Source organism: Manis javanica, chromosome 3 (assembly GCF_040802235.1).
Source record: "Manis javanica isolate MJ-LG chromosome 3, MJ_LKY, whole genome shotgun sequence".
Taxonomy (NCBI): Eukaryota; Metazoa; Chordata; class Mammalia; order Pholidota; family Manidae; genus Manis; species Manis javanica.
Window position 1 is genome coordinate 17,870,038 of NC_133158.1, and position 14,817 is coordinate 17,884,854.

The 14,817-nt window shown below is 43.2% G+C and overlaps 1 protein-coding gene across 17 annotated transcripts in view; it reads right to left on the minus strand.

The window, feature by feature from the left end:
• FOXP1 (forkhead box P1) overlaps positions 1–14,817 on the minus strand; it is a 624,795-nt gene that overhangs the window by 72,815 nt on the left and 537,163 nt on the right. For 16 of the 17 annotated variants that reach the window (XM_037019201.2, XM_073230906.1, XM_073230907.1 and 13 more), the window contains 3 exons: positions 14,546–14,635; positions 9,096–9,246; positions 3,500–3,704 (listed from right to left, as the gene is read on the minus strand). In XM_037019201.2, the coding sequence (XP_036875096.1) occupies positions 3,500–3,704; positions 9,096–9,246; positions 14,546–14,635 (446 nt within the window). The remainder of the gene's footprint in view (positions 1–3,499; positions 3,705–9,095; positions 9,247–14,545; positions 14,636–14,817) is intronic. The other variant, XM_037019193.2, reaches the window with a different exon arrangement.

The following is a 14,817-nucleotide window of genomic DNA, read 5'->3' on the forward strand; positions in this document are numbered from 1 at the left end:
TTCTTCTCTGCCATGTCATGATGCCCCTGCTGCCGTGCAATAAAATGACAGGAAGAGGCATGAATACCCTGCCTCCTCTCGCAGCTCCTTTTGGCTTCTGCCCACCTTCCTACCCACCATGCTTCCCTCAGGCATGGACAACGGAGGTATGCTTACTGCACCAAAGATTTTATATACAACCGGCACAATAAACATTATTAAATTGTTGGAAGAAAATCAGAAGCACGAAGCGCAGCACCAGTACTGAATTCTAATGATGCTGAAGGTCCGTGATTGAGCAGGGACAGGATCTCAACGAGCCTTGATTTGAGCCTTGGCATCCACCTCACCAATCACACGGGGGCTCCCATCGCAACAGTGCTGAATATTGATAAATGTCTGCCCTGCACCACGGGGAAGTGAGGTCTATTGGCAATCTTTACCAAAGTGTGTATTTTCCCTTCTCGGCACTCAAGGGTTTACCCTGAATGATTTAATTATAATTTTCCTTGTGTAAGACAAATTGAAGAGGAGACTAGCAGTGTCGTGCCAAGCACATTCTTTATCTCCTTAACATATTGCAGCTCACCAAACCCCAGCGTGGCTGCAGCAGCGGCTGCTCCCCGGAGCCCAGCCCGCAAAATGCACGGGGGCAAGAGGCGGGGGTAGGAGTTCTCCAAACGGCATGGAAATATGCAGCCCAGCTGAGATTATTAACCATCTCAGTATTGTAAAAACAAACAAATTCTTCGCCATTGCCTTTTTCCCGTGCATTTTCACTTCGAGTGCTCCCGGATCTTTTCAGACAGGATTCTTAGTCTGCGAACCTGAGGGGCTAGATTATTACTCAGTGTGGCAGGGGCTCGGGCTGAATCAGCCACTGCACCAGGAGAGCAGAGCAGGAAGAACAGTGCACTGAAATCAAGGTAGAGCTGAGAAAGGCACGGCTTTCCTGGGTGCATGGATAAGGAAGGGATGGAGCTTCTCACAGGGACTCCTGGGGAGAATTTAACCCAGTGAACAAGCAAGAATGTATTTTTACAAGATAACTTCTATTTCCTTTCTTTTTTACCATTGTCCACTATTTAAAGAGGGCCAGGGAGACCACTATTTAAAGAGGATACCACATTCATGATTTTAAAATAAACCATAGTAAGGTAAAAATCATGTAATAGTCCTTATAAGGACCTAAATGTACACAAAGCTGGTTAACTCAGAACTGAGTTTTTAACCATCAGTTCTGTACATTTCTAACTTTTGGAATTCTCTTTAACTTAAAAGATGTGTCTTGTTCACTATCTGCATTTACAATGTGCTCACTAGACTTTTCTTTCAATCCACACACAACTAGGATCCTATAAGATCAGAGAAACTGAGAGATCCGAGAGATTAAGTACCAATATATAATTTCACTGCTGTTCCTTTCTGCATTCACAATTGGAAAATTCATTCTGTTTTGCATCCAGATTAAGCTCAGTGGGAACCCAAATCCTTTTCTGATTCATATTTTAATTTTGGCAGGTAGTAAGATGAAGATTAGGCCCAACTTTTGTACAAATGAAGGATCATTAAGAAAATAAACTTATTTTCCTGGAATTGGTCTCTTAGATCCACTTACTTTCAAATATGTCCTAATACCTGAAAAAATGCTGCTCTTCTCCCACTTCCCTGCTGCTCATCTATCACCTGACTGCAGATACATAACCTAATCTTTTAGAATGAAACTGAGCACAGGGCATCTAAACAAGAAGGGTTTTCTATGTCCTAGGGAATCCGTGCAGGCTCCACAATGGCTGACGAGATAGCAACAAATACCTTAAGTGCCTCGGTCGGCATTTTTCAGTGTATGGCCTCCCACTCTGCCTTCGGTAAGTATGTAATTCAATCACTCCGCAGTAAATGGACAGCATCAACCTCAGGGCACCGAAACAAGTACAGCAAAGGACAACAACCTAGAACCTTCTCTTTAAAACTATCTAAGTTTTAGTGTTTTATTTTTGAAGTTACAAAGACATAAGAGATAGTAAAGCAAGGAGCTAAGATTGGCTCCAGACATACAAATCTCATGGAAACAACAGAAGCCACACGTGGCCCCATGGCTCCAAGCTGATTCTTACTGTCCACCAGTCTATCCTTCAAACTCTTCTAACCCAGTAAGTTTAAAGCATCTTTTAGTTCTTCCGTGTCTGCCACAGGAATTTCAAAATGATCTTGGACTGACAGTTTCAGGTTTTGCTTAAACACATATTATCCCCATCTCTGGAAACCACTCAGTTTTTATGCTTGAACGTGACACACACACACACACACACACACACACACACACACACACACTCACACTCAGATAACACCCTGCAATTACAAATCTCTAAATGGATACAAGCTGTTGGTAAAAGACCCACATCTAATCAAACCTATGTATGGGCTTCCTAATGCTCAGTACTGCAAGAAATACATGAAATTATATTTTAACTAATTAAAGTAATTTTCACTGAGTCTTTTTTATTAAAAAAACAAAATATAGAATTTGTTTTTCCTAATGGAAATGGCATTTACTATCACATATTACTTTCAAAGTTTCTTTTCTTCTGTGTGTGGAAGCTCTGCATACGAAACACATAGGAAACTGTTTAAATATAGTGAACTGAAAAACGTTTTTAATATTAGAAGCATACTCCACTTTTGAAAAGCATTCAGTAGTAGTATTAATGCTTCTGGGTACTAACATACATTAACAGCTTCATTTTCTTAAGAGTTAGCATGTTAACATGACATATTCTGGATCTCTACAGCAATCTCAGAGTCAGCTTAACATTCAAGGGTAAGCTCATGGCAATTAGAAAATATAAAGACTTAATTTTGAAACAGGAATATAGCAACTGAGACAACACTGTTATATAGCCCAAGATTAAGAAGTATGCTCTGTGTGTATGTGTGTATACACATGGACCCCTTCCATCTCTCCATCCTTCAGACTTCACTCAAGTTTACTAGGACAGAGGCCACGAGCTTTGGGGACACAACGATGCAGGAGACGGGCTCCCTGCTTCCAGGGAGGGCAGTGTAGAGCAGCACCAGTTTTACCTTTTCCGAAGCTGTGATTCAAAATTGTCTACAGCAGACACTACCACTCCCTTAGAGGTGGTCCAGAGCCAAGGAATTCAACTTGTACGGAGTGAGCACTTGGCAGAAAGAGTCAGCCTAGAAGCCTGGAAATCCAACCCATCCAAGAAGCCATGAAAAGACCCGGCCTGGATTCCTAAGCTTAAATCTACGTGAGGGTCCTAAAGGTAAAAATAATTAATTAGATGCTTCACACCCAAACCATTCTGGAAACATTCTTAAGTAATGATATGCACCTTCAAGTCACATGGATCCAATCAGGGACCACGGAGATATGGCGAGGTAAGGCCACCCCGAGCACGCACTTGCGTGTGCACATGTGGTCACACGTGCATGGACACACACACACACACACAGACACGACAGTTTTGGATACAGTGCTGTGGCTTGTTCCTACCTTTCCCTCTTGGGAGTGTGGACCGAGAGCTGCCCGTTGGTAGAGGCATGTGGGTTCATGAGTAAGGACGTCTTGGAAGGGGCAGAGGAAGAGCCACATGTGGTGGACAGATCCAGACTGCTGGGATTGCTGCCTGGGGTTTCCTCGGCAGTATGAGCACTTGTCACTTCTTTCCAGAGCTGCTGCAGTTCTGCTGGAATCATGCCTGAAACAAACAAATTGGATAATTAAATCAATTAACAGCTAATTCCGTCCTCTTCAAACAGTAATTAAATCAAAGAGTCAGTAAACAAAGCCTAGTGTCAAGGGGGGCTTTTGGGTGTGTGCAGGGTTTCCCCCCCCTGCAACCAAGGCAAATACAGTAGTAACAACCGTGTCCTCCCACTGAGCAGCCAGGCTGAAGTGCCTTCATCACACATAAAAGACACCCGGGAGAGGGATTCAAAACACAGCCACCCTGCAAAGACGGTGTGGTGTGTGCCTCTATCCAAACGGTTGTTTTTAGATTTTGGAAAACAGTAGATAGATGTTAACGTATTTTTAGACTCAAAGCACAGCTCAAACTAAACTTGTTTAACTATACTATTATGACAACATAAACCGCCAAATGAATAATTTTTGTGTTAAGTCTTAAATGATGACAAATAGCTTTGTTATTAAATACAGTTTTTATTAATCACTTTTAGACGTAAGTTATGAATTCACGGCATCTTCCTGAAATGCTTTTCAACTTTTAACATTCAAATTGATTATACTATGATTATTTCATTAACACACCTATCTTCCTCATTAATTTTGGTTTCTAGTACCACATGCTTAATTGATGGATGTGTCTACTAAGAAACTGTAGAACTTTTTATACAAGTAACACTGTTATTACTGTCATTTCTTAGATCAGTGCTAATGAACCATTGCAGAATAAAATGGAAACGTAAAACAAACCTGGAATAATGAAGTTTTCTTGTTTCTTAAGGGGGTCAAAATGGACAGGGGTCTTAAGAAGTTAAGTGTCAAACCACCTGCATTTTCCCCACGAGGAGATCCACTCAGTACACCCATCTCACTATGGTGGCCTCACAGCCTCCAGCTTCATGCTTCTACAGCCCAGAATGTCCAAATCCTACACCTCAGTGAATGTTGTAGCACAGAATATATATGCACAGAAGAAAAATGTTCTGAGTGGCAAGTAAGAGCAGCAGCAGTTCCTTTGAAAGGACACCTACAAAAAATCATAAACCCTGCCTATCATAAGGTAATTTGCCTTAAAACTGGACGTCTGGATTGCGGCTCATTGTTTCAACCAGCTGTAACGTCGCTATCCTAGAAAGCCTGCCATTTTCTGACTATATAGCAGCAACTGAAACAGGCATGTTTCTTACCAAACCTAAGGTACTGAATTAAAAAAAGAAGGCTGTGTGCATTATATTCATTTGAAACACATAATAAAAAATGCCAAGGTCTAAATTTAATTTATTTTTGTCGTTTAGAATACAATGGATAGATAATCATCTCAACGTGATCAGCCAAACATCTTTACTTTGCTAAACTGTTAAAGATTTTAATTATGCTGGCATTGGAGAGCACTGGTCTAATGAGGCGATGGACTCCAGAGAATCCGAGTGGTTAAGAACTGTGAAATGAGTCTGATAGGATTTTTTTATATTCACCGTGGATCGTTTGCATATCAAAGAGGAGTAAATTATTGCACAGCGGACCAATAACCTTCCCCGCCTTTCTGAGAGGAGCGTTAACAAAAATAGTTGGTCTCTCCTAACGGTTCTCCACGAAAAATGTTCAAATGAGCGAGTATTTGCAATTAATATATGTTATAAAGGAGGTTTCAAATGATACATTAAGCGGTCAGATATTCTTAGAATGCATCCTCGACAGCCAAGCCAGTTTTCTTCTTCCTTCATAAAAATCAAATGCCAATTATATTTTGATGGATTTTGTCCCAAATGAGCATTTAGTTATTAGGCATATTCAATTATTACTTGTCCCCTGAAATTAAACCTCAGAGGCAAATTAAACAAAGGGAAAGGTCACTACACGATCCCATGTCCGCTTATGCTGCATCTGGGCTATTATTTTCAAAAACCTTGCGAGGTGACACGTGGGATGTATGCGTCTGTAGCTAAGAGGCCTGCTGCTGGTGTCTGCACAACAACTATTAATTACCTGTGAGTGCGGCTGACCCTTGGACCACTGTTAACTCAATGGAAACAATAGTGCAGTCTTGTCTGTTAACGATAGCATACTGATAGAAAGCCACACAAGTCAACACCTATTTTTATTTTCTAGAGACTAAGAATGCACAAAAATGACAAACTGCCTAATTTCAACTCCAACTAATTGATTTCTGGGTTGGTGGCATGGGAGTTGGGAAGCTGGAAGGGCATGGTTTCTAATAACTGTGTTAACACCTTCTCTCCAAGAAAAAGGAGAACTTTAAAGCTGTTTGGGAAGTAAAGTGTTTACCCAGCAAATAAAGACCAAGATGGATGTCTTATTAGCCTTGTTACCCTACAGCTGCTGTATTCTCCTTTTATTCCAGTGGGCAAGCCATGCAGTTTCATCACGCATAGGGAGAAATGGTAAATAAAATAGAACTCACTGACTGGTAACGTGGGTAATTCTGGGTCAAACTTCAGTATGATAAGTTCTAAGAACATTCTCATCAGATTTACAGAGAAGCAGTCAAATCACTTTCTTCTACCAATGCTACACCTTGTTAGTGATGTTCAACTGTTGTTCAGTGGAAACCACCGACCAAAGGATGCTGTCACCTGATGGCCAAGATCTGTAAGACTCTATCATTATAGAATTAAGACAGATCAAAAAGGGATGCTAATCATTCAGCAGACTAAATGGCTATCAAATTTCCAAACACCATCATGCATGTCTTCCAAAATGATAGAGAGGAATAACAGTACTGAGTTAAACAAATCTACTAACAGGTACATAATCCAGCATGTAACTTTCTCTACAGTTTGTATTTTAAAAATTAAAAGCCAGCATGATATTGAGGTGTATTGCTACATGTGATTGTTGGTGTCAGGGAGGTTCAGGTGACTGAGGAAAACAGGGTGAAGCAGCAGCAGTACCTTTGAAAGGACACCTACAAGCAATCATAAACCCTGTCACAAGGCAATTCGCCTTAAATTGTTAATTAAGCAAAATAGAAGACCGTATGGTAACCTTACAAACAACAAACCTTCTGTTACATAAAAATATAAAGGCTTGACAGAAAAAACCCAGAGACCTTCAAAGTATTTGTCTCTATTCATACATTGAAATTTACCTACATGTCAAAGGTGACTCAGCCAAGGCCATGAGCAGGTATGTAAAAGAATCCTGACCATGGTATCATAAAGTGGGTGTTACCAGCATTTTTAACACATGACCCCTGTGCCTTGCTACATTCCTTTTTCCAGGACAACCGGCGCCTTCATTATAAAAGAAAATGCGGACACAGGTTTAAAAAATGTATGTTGTGGGGACAGTTGACAGATTACTGTTCATGGAACTCAATTTTACAACCCCAGGTATCACTGGCTCAAAGACAAACAGTTGATCAACCTTTTTTTGTCCTTGTACATGTGTACCCAGGTGACCATGTTCAAGCAGGCAGAAAGTTGATTTAAACCTCATAATGACATCAGTTTTAAGCTATCATGTCTTCGATCAAAAAAAAAAATTGTGTTGTACTCCAATATGACTGAATTCTCCAGCCACTTTGGGCAACGGTGTAAGGAAGACAAAACCAACCTCCCCATTCCACGGAAGATGGCAGTGACTCTAGCAGTGTGCTCCACTGCGAGAACCCAGCTCTGGAAAAATGTGTATTTATTTACGTGTATGCATCTTGGGCACACATAAAGGCCTCCTGAGATTTTAAAGATGCGTCTTCCGAATGTTGCAGGGGCTAACAGAGCAGACTGCTGGGCCTATCAATCAATGCCATGACTGGTGAGTTACCTGCCGGAGTCTCTGCTATGTTACTGCAGAGATTACACCGCGTGCCTCCCACATTCGTTTCTTTCCCATTATCCACAAGCCTGTCTTGTCGCTGCCCAAGTGACCTCCTCTGGACAGCTTAACTGAGGTACTCTAACAATGAGCCTTAGTGAGCAAACTTAATAGTATAGGAGCGGTGGGAAAAGATGAGAGGTTGAAGCCTGAGACCGGTGGGTGCGTCGGAACAGCCTGCAACGCTTCTGCCAACGAACCCGAAGGTGTAATTAATGCACGTTGTAACATCTTCCAAGCACAAAAATGCATTAGTCCCTGTGTCCTTTCTTTTCCCTTTGTACTGCTCAGTTAGCAAATCCTCTATCTTGACAGTAATGGACATGGTGATTATGTACCAAGCAGTAGCACAGTGATGGCCAGAATGGGGAGGTGGGGCAAGGAGGACATGATAACACTATCCTGGTCTCAACACTGAAAACACAAACAGAAACGAAAAAAAAAGCCAGAAAGGACAGAAGTGGGGTGTGCTGGACTCAAGAGAGAAGATTCAAATGTAGACATGCCTCACTGGCTCCATCTGACACCAAAAGTTATTGAACAAATGACAGAGCGCCTTCAACCCCATGAAGGGTAGAGGAGGTTCCACATTTCAACCCCCTTCAGAAGGCAACTGAACCTAAGGCTGCAGCTTCCAGCCTTTAAGGTACATATATATATATACACACACATCCAAATCTACTGGAATTGAAAGAATGGGGAGTTTCAGGAGGCAACTGACATCTGGCGGTGCCAGGTATGGGATGGAGGGATCGTATTTCAAAACACAGCGTGCCTCTTCCCTCCGTCCTTCTAGTTCTGAATAATCCATCTGTGTTCACATCACACATGCGAAAGAGTCTCTAAACCAAGAGGGTGCCTTAAAAACAGCGACAGTACTCACTTGTTGCCCGTGCCTAACACCCAGGGGAAGAACATGCCAATGATTTTTCAAAAGAAATTCTTGAATCCCTGAAATCTGGTTGCTTTTCAAGGAATTCCAGTTTTTGCGGAGCTAGGAGCTTAGAGATGGAACCGCGACCTGTTCTGATGGCTGCAGAACTACGCTGCTCACAAACCAGCAGTCAGAGGAGTGCAAAAGAGAAAGGAAAAAAGAGAGAACTCACCAATAAACAGCTCTGTCTTTTGTAACAGAAAGAGATTCGTTTTAATTGCTTACAGAAAGATAAATCTGAATTTATCCTAGATATAAAAAAGAGGCATTTATAAAGCATTACCAAGATTTAAAACAGGACAAGTCACTGGATATAAAATACATCTGCGAATGACTAACCAAAGCCTTCGAGAAATTCATTTGTGATTCCAAACTGAGACACTAGGATATCTGATTAAAAGGCTGGATACATCAAAGAAAGCAGCACTGCTGTCCCTGGGCGGCGGCGGGAGCTCCCTGCTGCGGCGCCGCCTGCACACGGGCCTGTGTCCTCCCTGGGCGTATGTCCCTCAGCGCCTGTGAAGGCCATCCCTTCTCACCCCGGCCGGCTTCCTCTGCACGTGGCCATGGACATCTACCGCAGGCGCGCACACGTACACGCGCCCCGTCCCACCTGGTGCCCCGCACGCTTACCCTGGGTGAGGGGCTGCAGGGGCAGGGCGGGCTGGCCCGGCTGCAGCGGCAGGAGGCCCTGGCGTTGCAGGGACAGGACATGCTGCTGCTGGAGTTGCTGCATCTGGAGGAGCTGCTGCTGGAAGGCCAGCTGCTGGGCGGCCACCTGCTGCTGCAAGACACCAGGAGGGAGACGTGAGACGCCGCACCCACCCACGCAAGCTTAAAGCACAGACATTTCGACACACACCGTCACCGTCAAGCACACGGTCACTAGAGCTTGGTGGAGGGCTCGGTGTCGAGACTGGTGTCGGGGCACAGAACGAACCCATTAGTCCCAGAGACGTGGGGGCGAGGTCTCGCCCCTCTGCCGCCCGCTTCCCAGGACCATCTAGCCGCCCAGCCTGCTTTACCTACAGTGCAAAGGGCCTGAGCTTTCATAGGCAGGACGTGGGCTTCCGCACTGGGAAATTTTTAAATTATTCACATGAGAAAGAAGACTGTATCCGTCTCATCTGGAGGGATTTGGACTCTGGACCTGTGAGGTGTGAAAGGACAAGTTGCCTCCCTCCCACCTGCATGGGGAGCTTTTAACTACTCTGTTTATCACTTCTGACATAAATAAATGAGAAAAAATCAGACCTTTGAAGAAGAAAAACTTCATCTAATATTGTTAATTAGCCATGACAAACGATGAAATAACATTGTAAATCTTTCATAGAAACAGCCACTAGATTTTAATTACACACATTCATAATTTAGCAAACAACACTGTACTCGACTCTGAGTGTTTAACAAGGACACTTGAAGCTTCAGATGCCTTCACTTGGCTTTAGTTTCTGAAACCCCTAGGTCGGCCCGCTTGTCCTCCTTCCCCACCTGCTCTGTTCTTGCAAAGAAGGGGGCTCCATGATATGATAAATATCTTTTTGTTGACTGGACAATGACAGGAGGAAAACTTTTGTTGTGTAAAACATCAATACATCATTCCTGTGTTTAGCAGGCCTTGTTCCAGCCAAAAAAATTAATGTAGATTTCCTCAGTAATTATCTGAGTGATAGCAAGATAATACAGTGCATTAGTACAATAAATAGAAGGAAATTATCTAATATCCTTAATCTGCTAGGAATCAAATCGAGGTGTAGGTCTTAGCCACATTATAGCTAACAATTTTGAGAAAGAAAATTAACCCTTCTTAAACCATACGCACCCCCAATCCCCACCCACCCCACCACAACACACACACACCACACACACCCACAAAGGTTCTTTAAGAAAAGATCAAGATCCATTTTCCTAGTTCTGGGTATTATTCAAAACATCAGAGACTTTCGCAACTAAAAGGACTACGCAACCCTTTCAGAGCTTCTAATAACTATACTTTACAAACAACTGCATTCACTTAACCTAACACATGACCTTGATCTGATACATCCATAAAATGTATGTGTATCAAGACCTTCTGATGCCAAGTTCAAAGGAAGAGAAAAATGGTGGTTTCCTTTCAGTCTCCATGTAGTTTATTTTACAGTAAAAACCATCATTCTCATATTAGCAACCAATTTCAGACTTACTACCATGCCACTGAGAAAGTTAATTGAGTTTCACTCCAAAAAACAAATCTATACCACTAACAACAAAAATTTAAATAAATTTAAATGAAAAGCCAGTGTTTTCATTTTAAGAACAGCATGCATAAAATGATCCAATTGTTTTCACCCCTTCCCAAGTTATCACATTAATGTAAAACCCAATGATAGTTATATTCATGTCAAAATGATTTTTGCATTCTTCAACAGATATTAATTCAAGACATTTAATAGAAAGGGGGAAAGGAAGGGGAAAAAAAACACTGCCACAATAGAAGATGGGGGGGATTAGCTCTTGTTGAAGGAGAAAATGATGGTGGGGGGACGGTAGAGGGGGCGCTGGAGTTTGGGGAGGGTGTTTCCTGTCTTACTGTAAATGAAATGTTTAAAAACTTTGTATTTATATAAAATGACTGATGGCTTTTCTGTTGTCTCTGTGGCCATCCTAGAAAAGCTCATGAAAGCTGTCCACGTTTGAAACGCCAGGATATAAAAGTATACAAGGCCCATTGTCCAAAGAAAGAATTTAAAAGCAACACTGGTTGCCAAACTGTGCTCCCCACCCAGTTACCAAACACAGGATACAAGCCCGTTTGTTTACTTCTCACAATTGAATGCATACAAAAAAGGTCTCCGCGCAGTCCCCTGACAGGTCAGTAGTCAGTGCTAAAATGCTAAAATGCCCTGATAAACCTCGCATTTCGGATCCCCTCCCTAGCGCTGCAGTCAAAGGTCTGTTTTCCTTTCTTGGGCTCCTCCCTACTGCCTAACATAAACTGTCATAACTGCTCGGACAAACGGCCCTTTTAAAACAATCAACTTGGTCTACCTCACCCGTACAGGATGGGAATTTTTTTTTTTGTAGCCTGACTTTTAATGAATCCCACCTTCTACTTTCCACACCCGTTCCGTCAAATATGAACGAGCAGTCATTTAAATAGCTGCATGGGGCTGCAGAAGATGTCTCTCCTCGGGAAGGTTTTGGAACTAACTCCACGTGGAGGCGAACTTTTTCAGGGAAACATCTCGAGGCCAACTTGAGGAAAAGGCAGATAAAGGCACATTGTCCTGGCTAAGGAACAAGTGTCTCACTGCAGAGATAATCAAAGGGAGAAAGGTGAGGAGCAGGCAGGGCCGTGCTAACGATTAAAAATTATGAGCCACTAATGACTGGGGATTCAGTAGATTAATATACCTGTTCCATCTGTCAACATCCAAGCTCAGACCTTGTTAAAATCATAACCACTAGGCCATGTCATGAAACTGCTACCTGGTGACCCCGTTTCATTGTCGTACACAAGGACCACCGCCTACATGGTAATTTCAGGAGACGACCCCCTCACTTCTCAGGAAAATAAGGCTAACCTTCATCACGTCGTCGACAGGTCTGGCTGGACCCACCGGCACTGGGGGAGACCTGCCTGTGGTCTGCCTCCTACTCAGGATGTAAGACAACACACCTCCTGTGTCACCTCCGCCTCCAAAACATGACAAGGTGTGACCTCAGCAAATGTCCTGGAGCATCCACAGTGCTACCCCCCGAGCCTCACCTTCTCCTTCTCCAGACCCAAAGGATTCCCTCTTCGCCCCGACTCACTGCCCAAACTCAAACGCCACCGTCACCTTTGTGTGCCGAAACGCCCCCTTTCTGGCGGCACCAATTTGGGAGAGTCAACTTTTATCCTTCCTTCTGCTGTGGAACTTTCCCCTTCACGTTTCTCCATCTGCCCCCTGAGCTCATCTGAACTTTCATGTTCTCCCAGCGTGCGGGACGTGCATTCCAAACCATGTCTACCAGACCAAGTAAGAGGTTAATAAGAAGTGGCAACAGAAAGGAAAAACACAATCCCTGGTAACTGGTAAGAATGACAGTGGCAGCCCTTTTTTTGTTTGCCTTCAAATATAGAGTTAAAGATCTTTAAAAAACTAAATTTTGACGCCTTTGAAAAGAAAGAAGCACAAAATAACAACAGGGGGTTATTGCCTGCGAGCCACAGGGGAGAAACTCCATAATTCTTATTCTCCCTTTTGAAGGCTGTTAGAAACCTGATTCAAAAAAGCAACAGCAGAAGGGGAACCCTCTTGAGGCTGTAACCATTTCCTGTGATCATGCATAATGTGCTTCAAAAGTGGGTTTTTACCAATTCTGTTGATCAATTGCACCTCCTTCATATCCCTTCTTTTTTCTGCTGTGTTTACATCTGATGTGACTCAATGACAAGCACTGTCTGAGACTGCGAAACAGGCCTGTCATGTTGATTTATGGGCGCATCAAACCACAACTTGTCCAAACTGAAGCTCGCAGTTCATTAATTAGAGAGTTGTGACTTTGAAGTCAGCTTTCAGACTGTGGTTTTTAACATTTGGCTTAATTTATATGCTCTTGAATGTGGATCTCTAAGGAAAAAACTGAAATTCCCTTCTTGTCTTTGAACTTCTTTTGACCGCACAATAATCATTTCTTTGTCCAGAGTGATGCCTGCGATCCCAGAGTCATTAGCGCGCATTGAACTGCCACTGATGAGTAAGCCCTACTGAATTAGAAAAACAGCCAGCAAAACAAAGCTGAGAGCCTTCTGCACAGTGATATCTCACAATTACATGCCTTCCCTCCCTGTGCCATTTCCATTTTAATTACTGTTAGTCCTTTAGATTTACATTTTAGACACTTTTTAATCTGGTCCCTTTTTTATTATAGCAGCGCCTGGTAGCGCGCCACTCAACTTAAGGTTGTGTCAGCATTTTCATTAAAACACCTCCTCCCCGGCACCCCGAAACCTCCCCTTCTCGGCAGGGGTTTAGATCCAGGCTGCTAACTTGGCAGGGCATGGAAAAGGTACCCAATTTGTGTTGAGGGAGGAGCCGGCAAAGGGAGACTGTCTGGGTCATTCCCAGTGCGGAGAATTAGTGCCGCCTGGCATCCATGATCACGAGAAGGACAGGGATGTGGAGAGAGTTGCCTGGTGAGACCACAGCAATGCAAGTGGCCGCCTGCTTTAGGGCCAGTTAAAGAAGCTGTTAAATCGCACTCTGAGCTGTTTGTCAAGCAATAAATTGCATCATTCCAAGGAGAACTCTTAAATAAAAGAATTTCCATCCACTGTAAGAACAGGAGGGGTAAGTGGCATCAGATAACTTGGGAATAGGCAGAAAGATGTCATGATAATGCATCCATGTGCACAGATGCTTGCCCAACCGCCTGAGCTGCATCCACAGAACTGTGTACATGGTGAGATGGAACCCCTTCCTGGGAAGGCCAGAGCATTTACAGAGCTAATACTGTCACCTCAGTGGGTGGGGTGGCACGTGCAGGAACCCCGGAGCTAGTACAAAGTGTTGTGCACGCTGGATCTCTGTCACATACGTCCCTTTAGCAATTATGATATGTACAACCTGCAGGAAGAGGTTCAACAGAGACAGGGGTGTTCAATCTTGTTCTGACTTTTTTGTTCTATCTGTTGAATCCCACAAGAGATTAATCCTTCAAAGGCCATCGCTGTACACCCAAGCTCTCTGGGTTCAAAAAACACCAAGGGTGCGTCCAAGAAAAATTTTACTCAATGCACCTCATTTCCCCCAGGTGCCTCTGGGCCCTCAGTTGTACCAGTTTGCAGAAGTACCTAGAAGGTTCTGCCCCAGACTCCACTTCCCGGTGCTCACACAGGACATGCCTGCACTGGTGATATCAAATAGGTGACAACAAGCAAAGGGGACCCAGAAAAAATCGGAGAGGAAACAGGACAATAACTCCTGGGCTGAAGGCTGAGAGCCGACAGAGTCAGCTTGGTTGTGCAATCATTTGAAAGATGAATGACAGTTTAATAGCCACTGGATAGTCCTCTGGGATCTGTGGTTTGAAAGTAAAATACGTATTGTTGGTACCTCTTTAGGCTGTTTTCCAGCATGCTGTTGTTGTAAAAGTTGAAGCTGCAACTGTTCCTGTTGTTTTTTATAAAACTCTTGAAGCTGCTGCTACAAAGGAAAGAGAGGACGGTAAGAAACAGAGGGTAGCGCCCATCCACTGTCCCTGCTGGTGCCATACACAACTGTGATTTGAAAAATAGCATCCTTTTATCTATAATGGCCTGACCTTTAGTTTGAAACTGAACAATAAATTTCAGCACACCCTGACTATTCTTGGCATCATTGTTTGA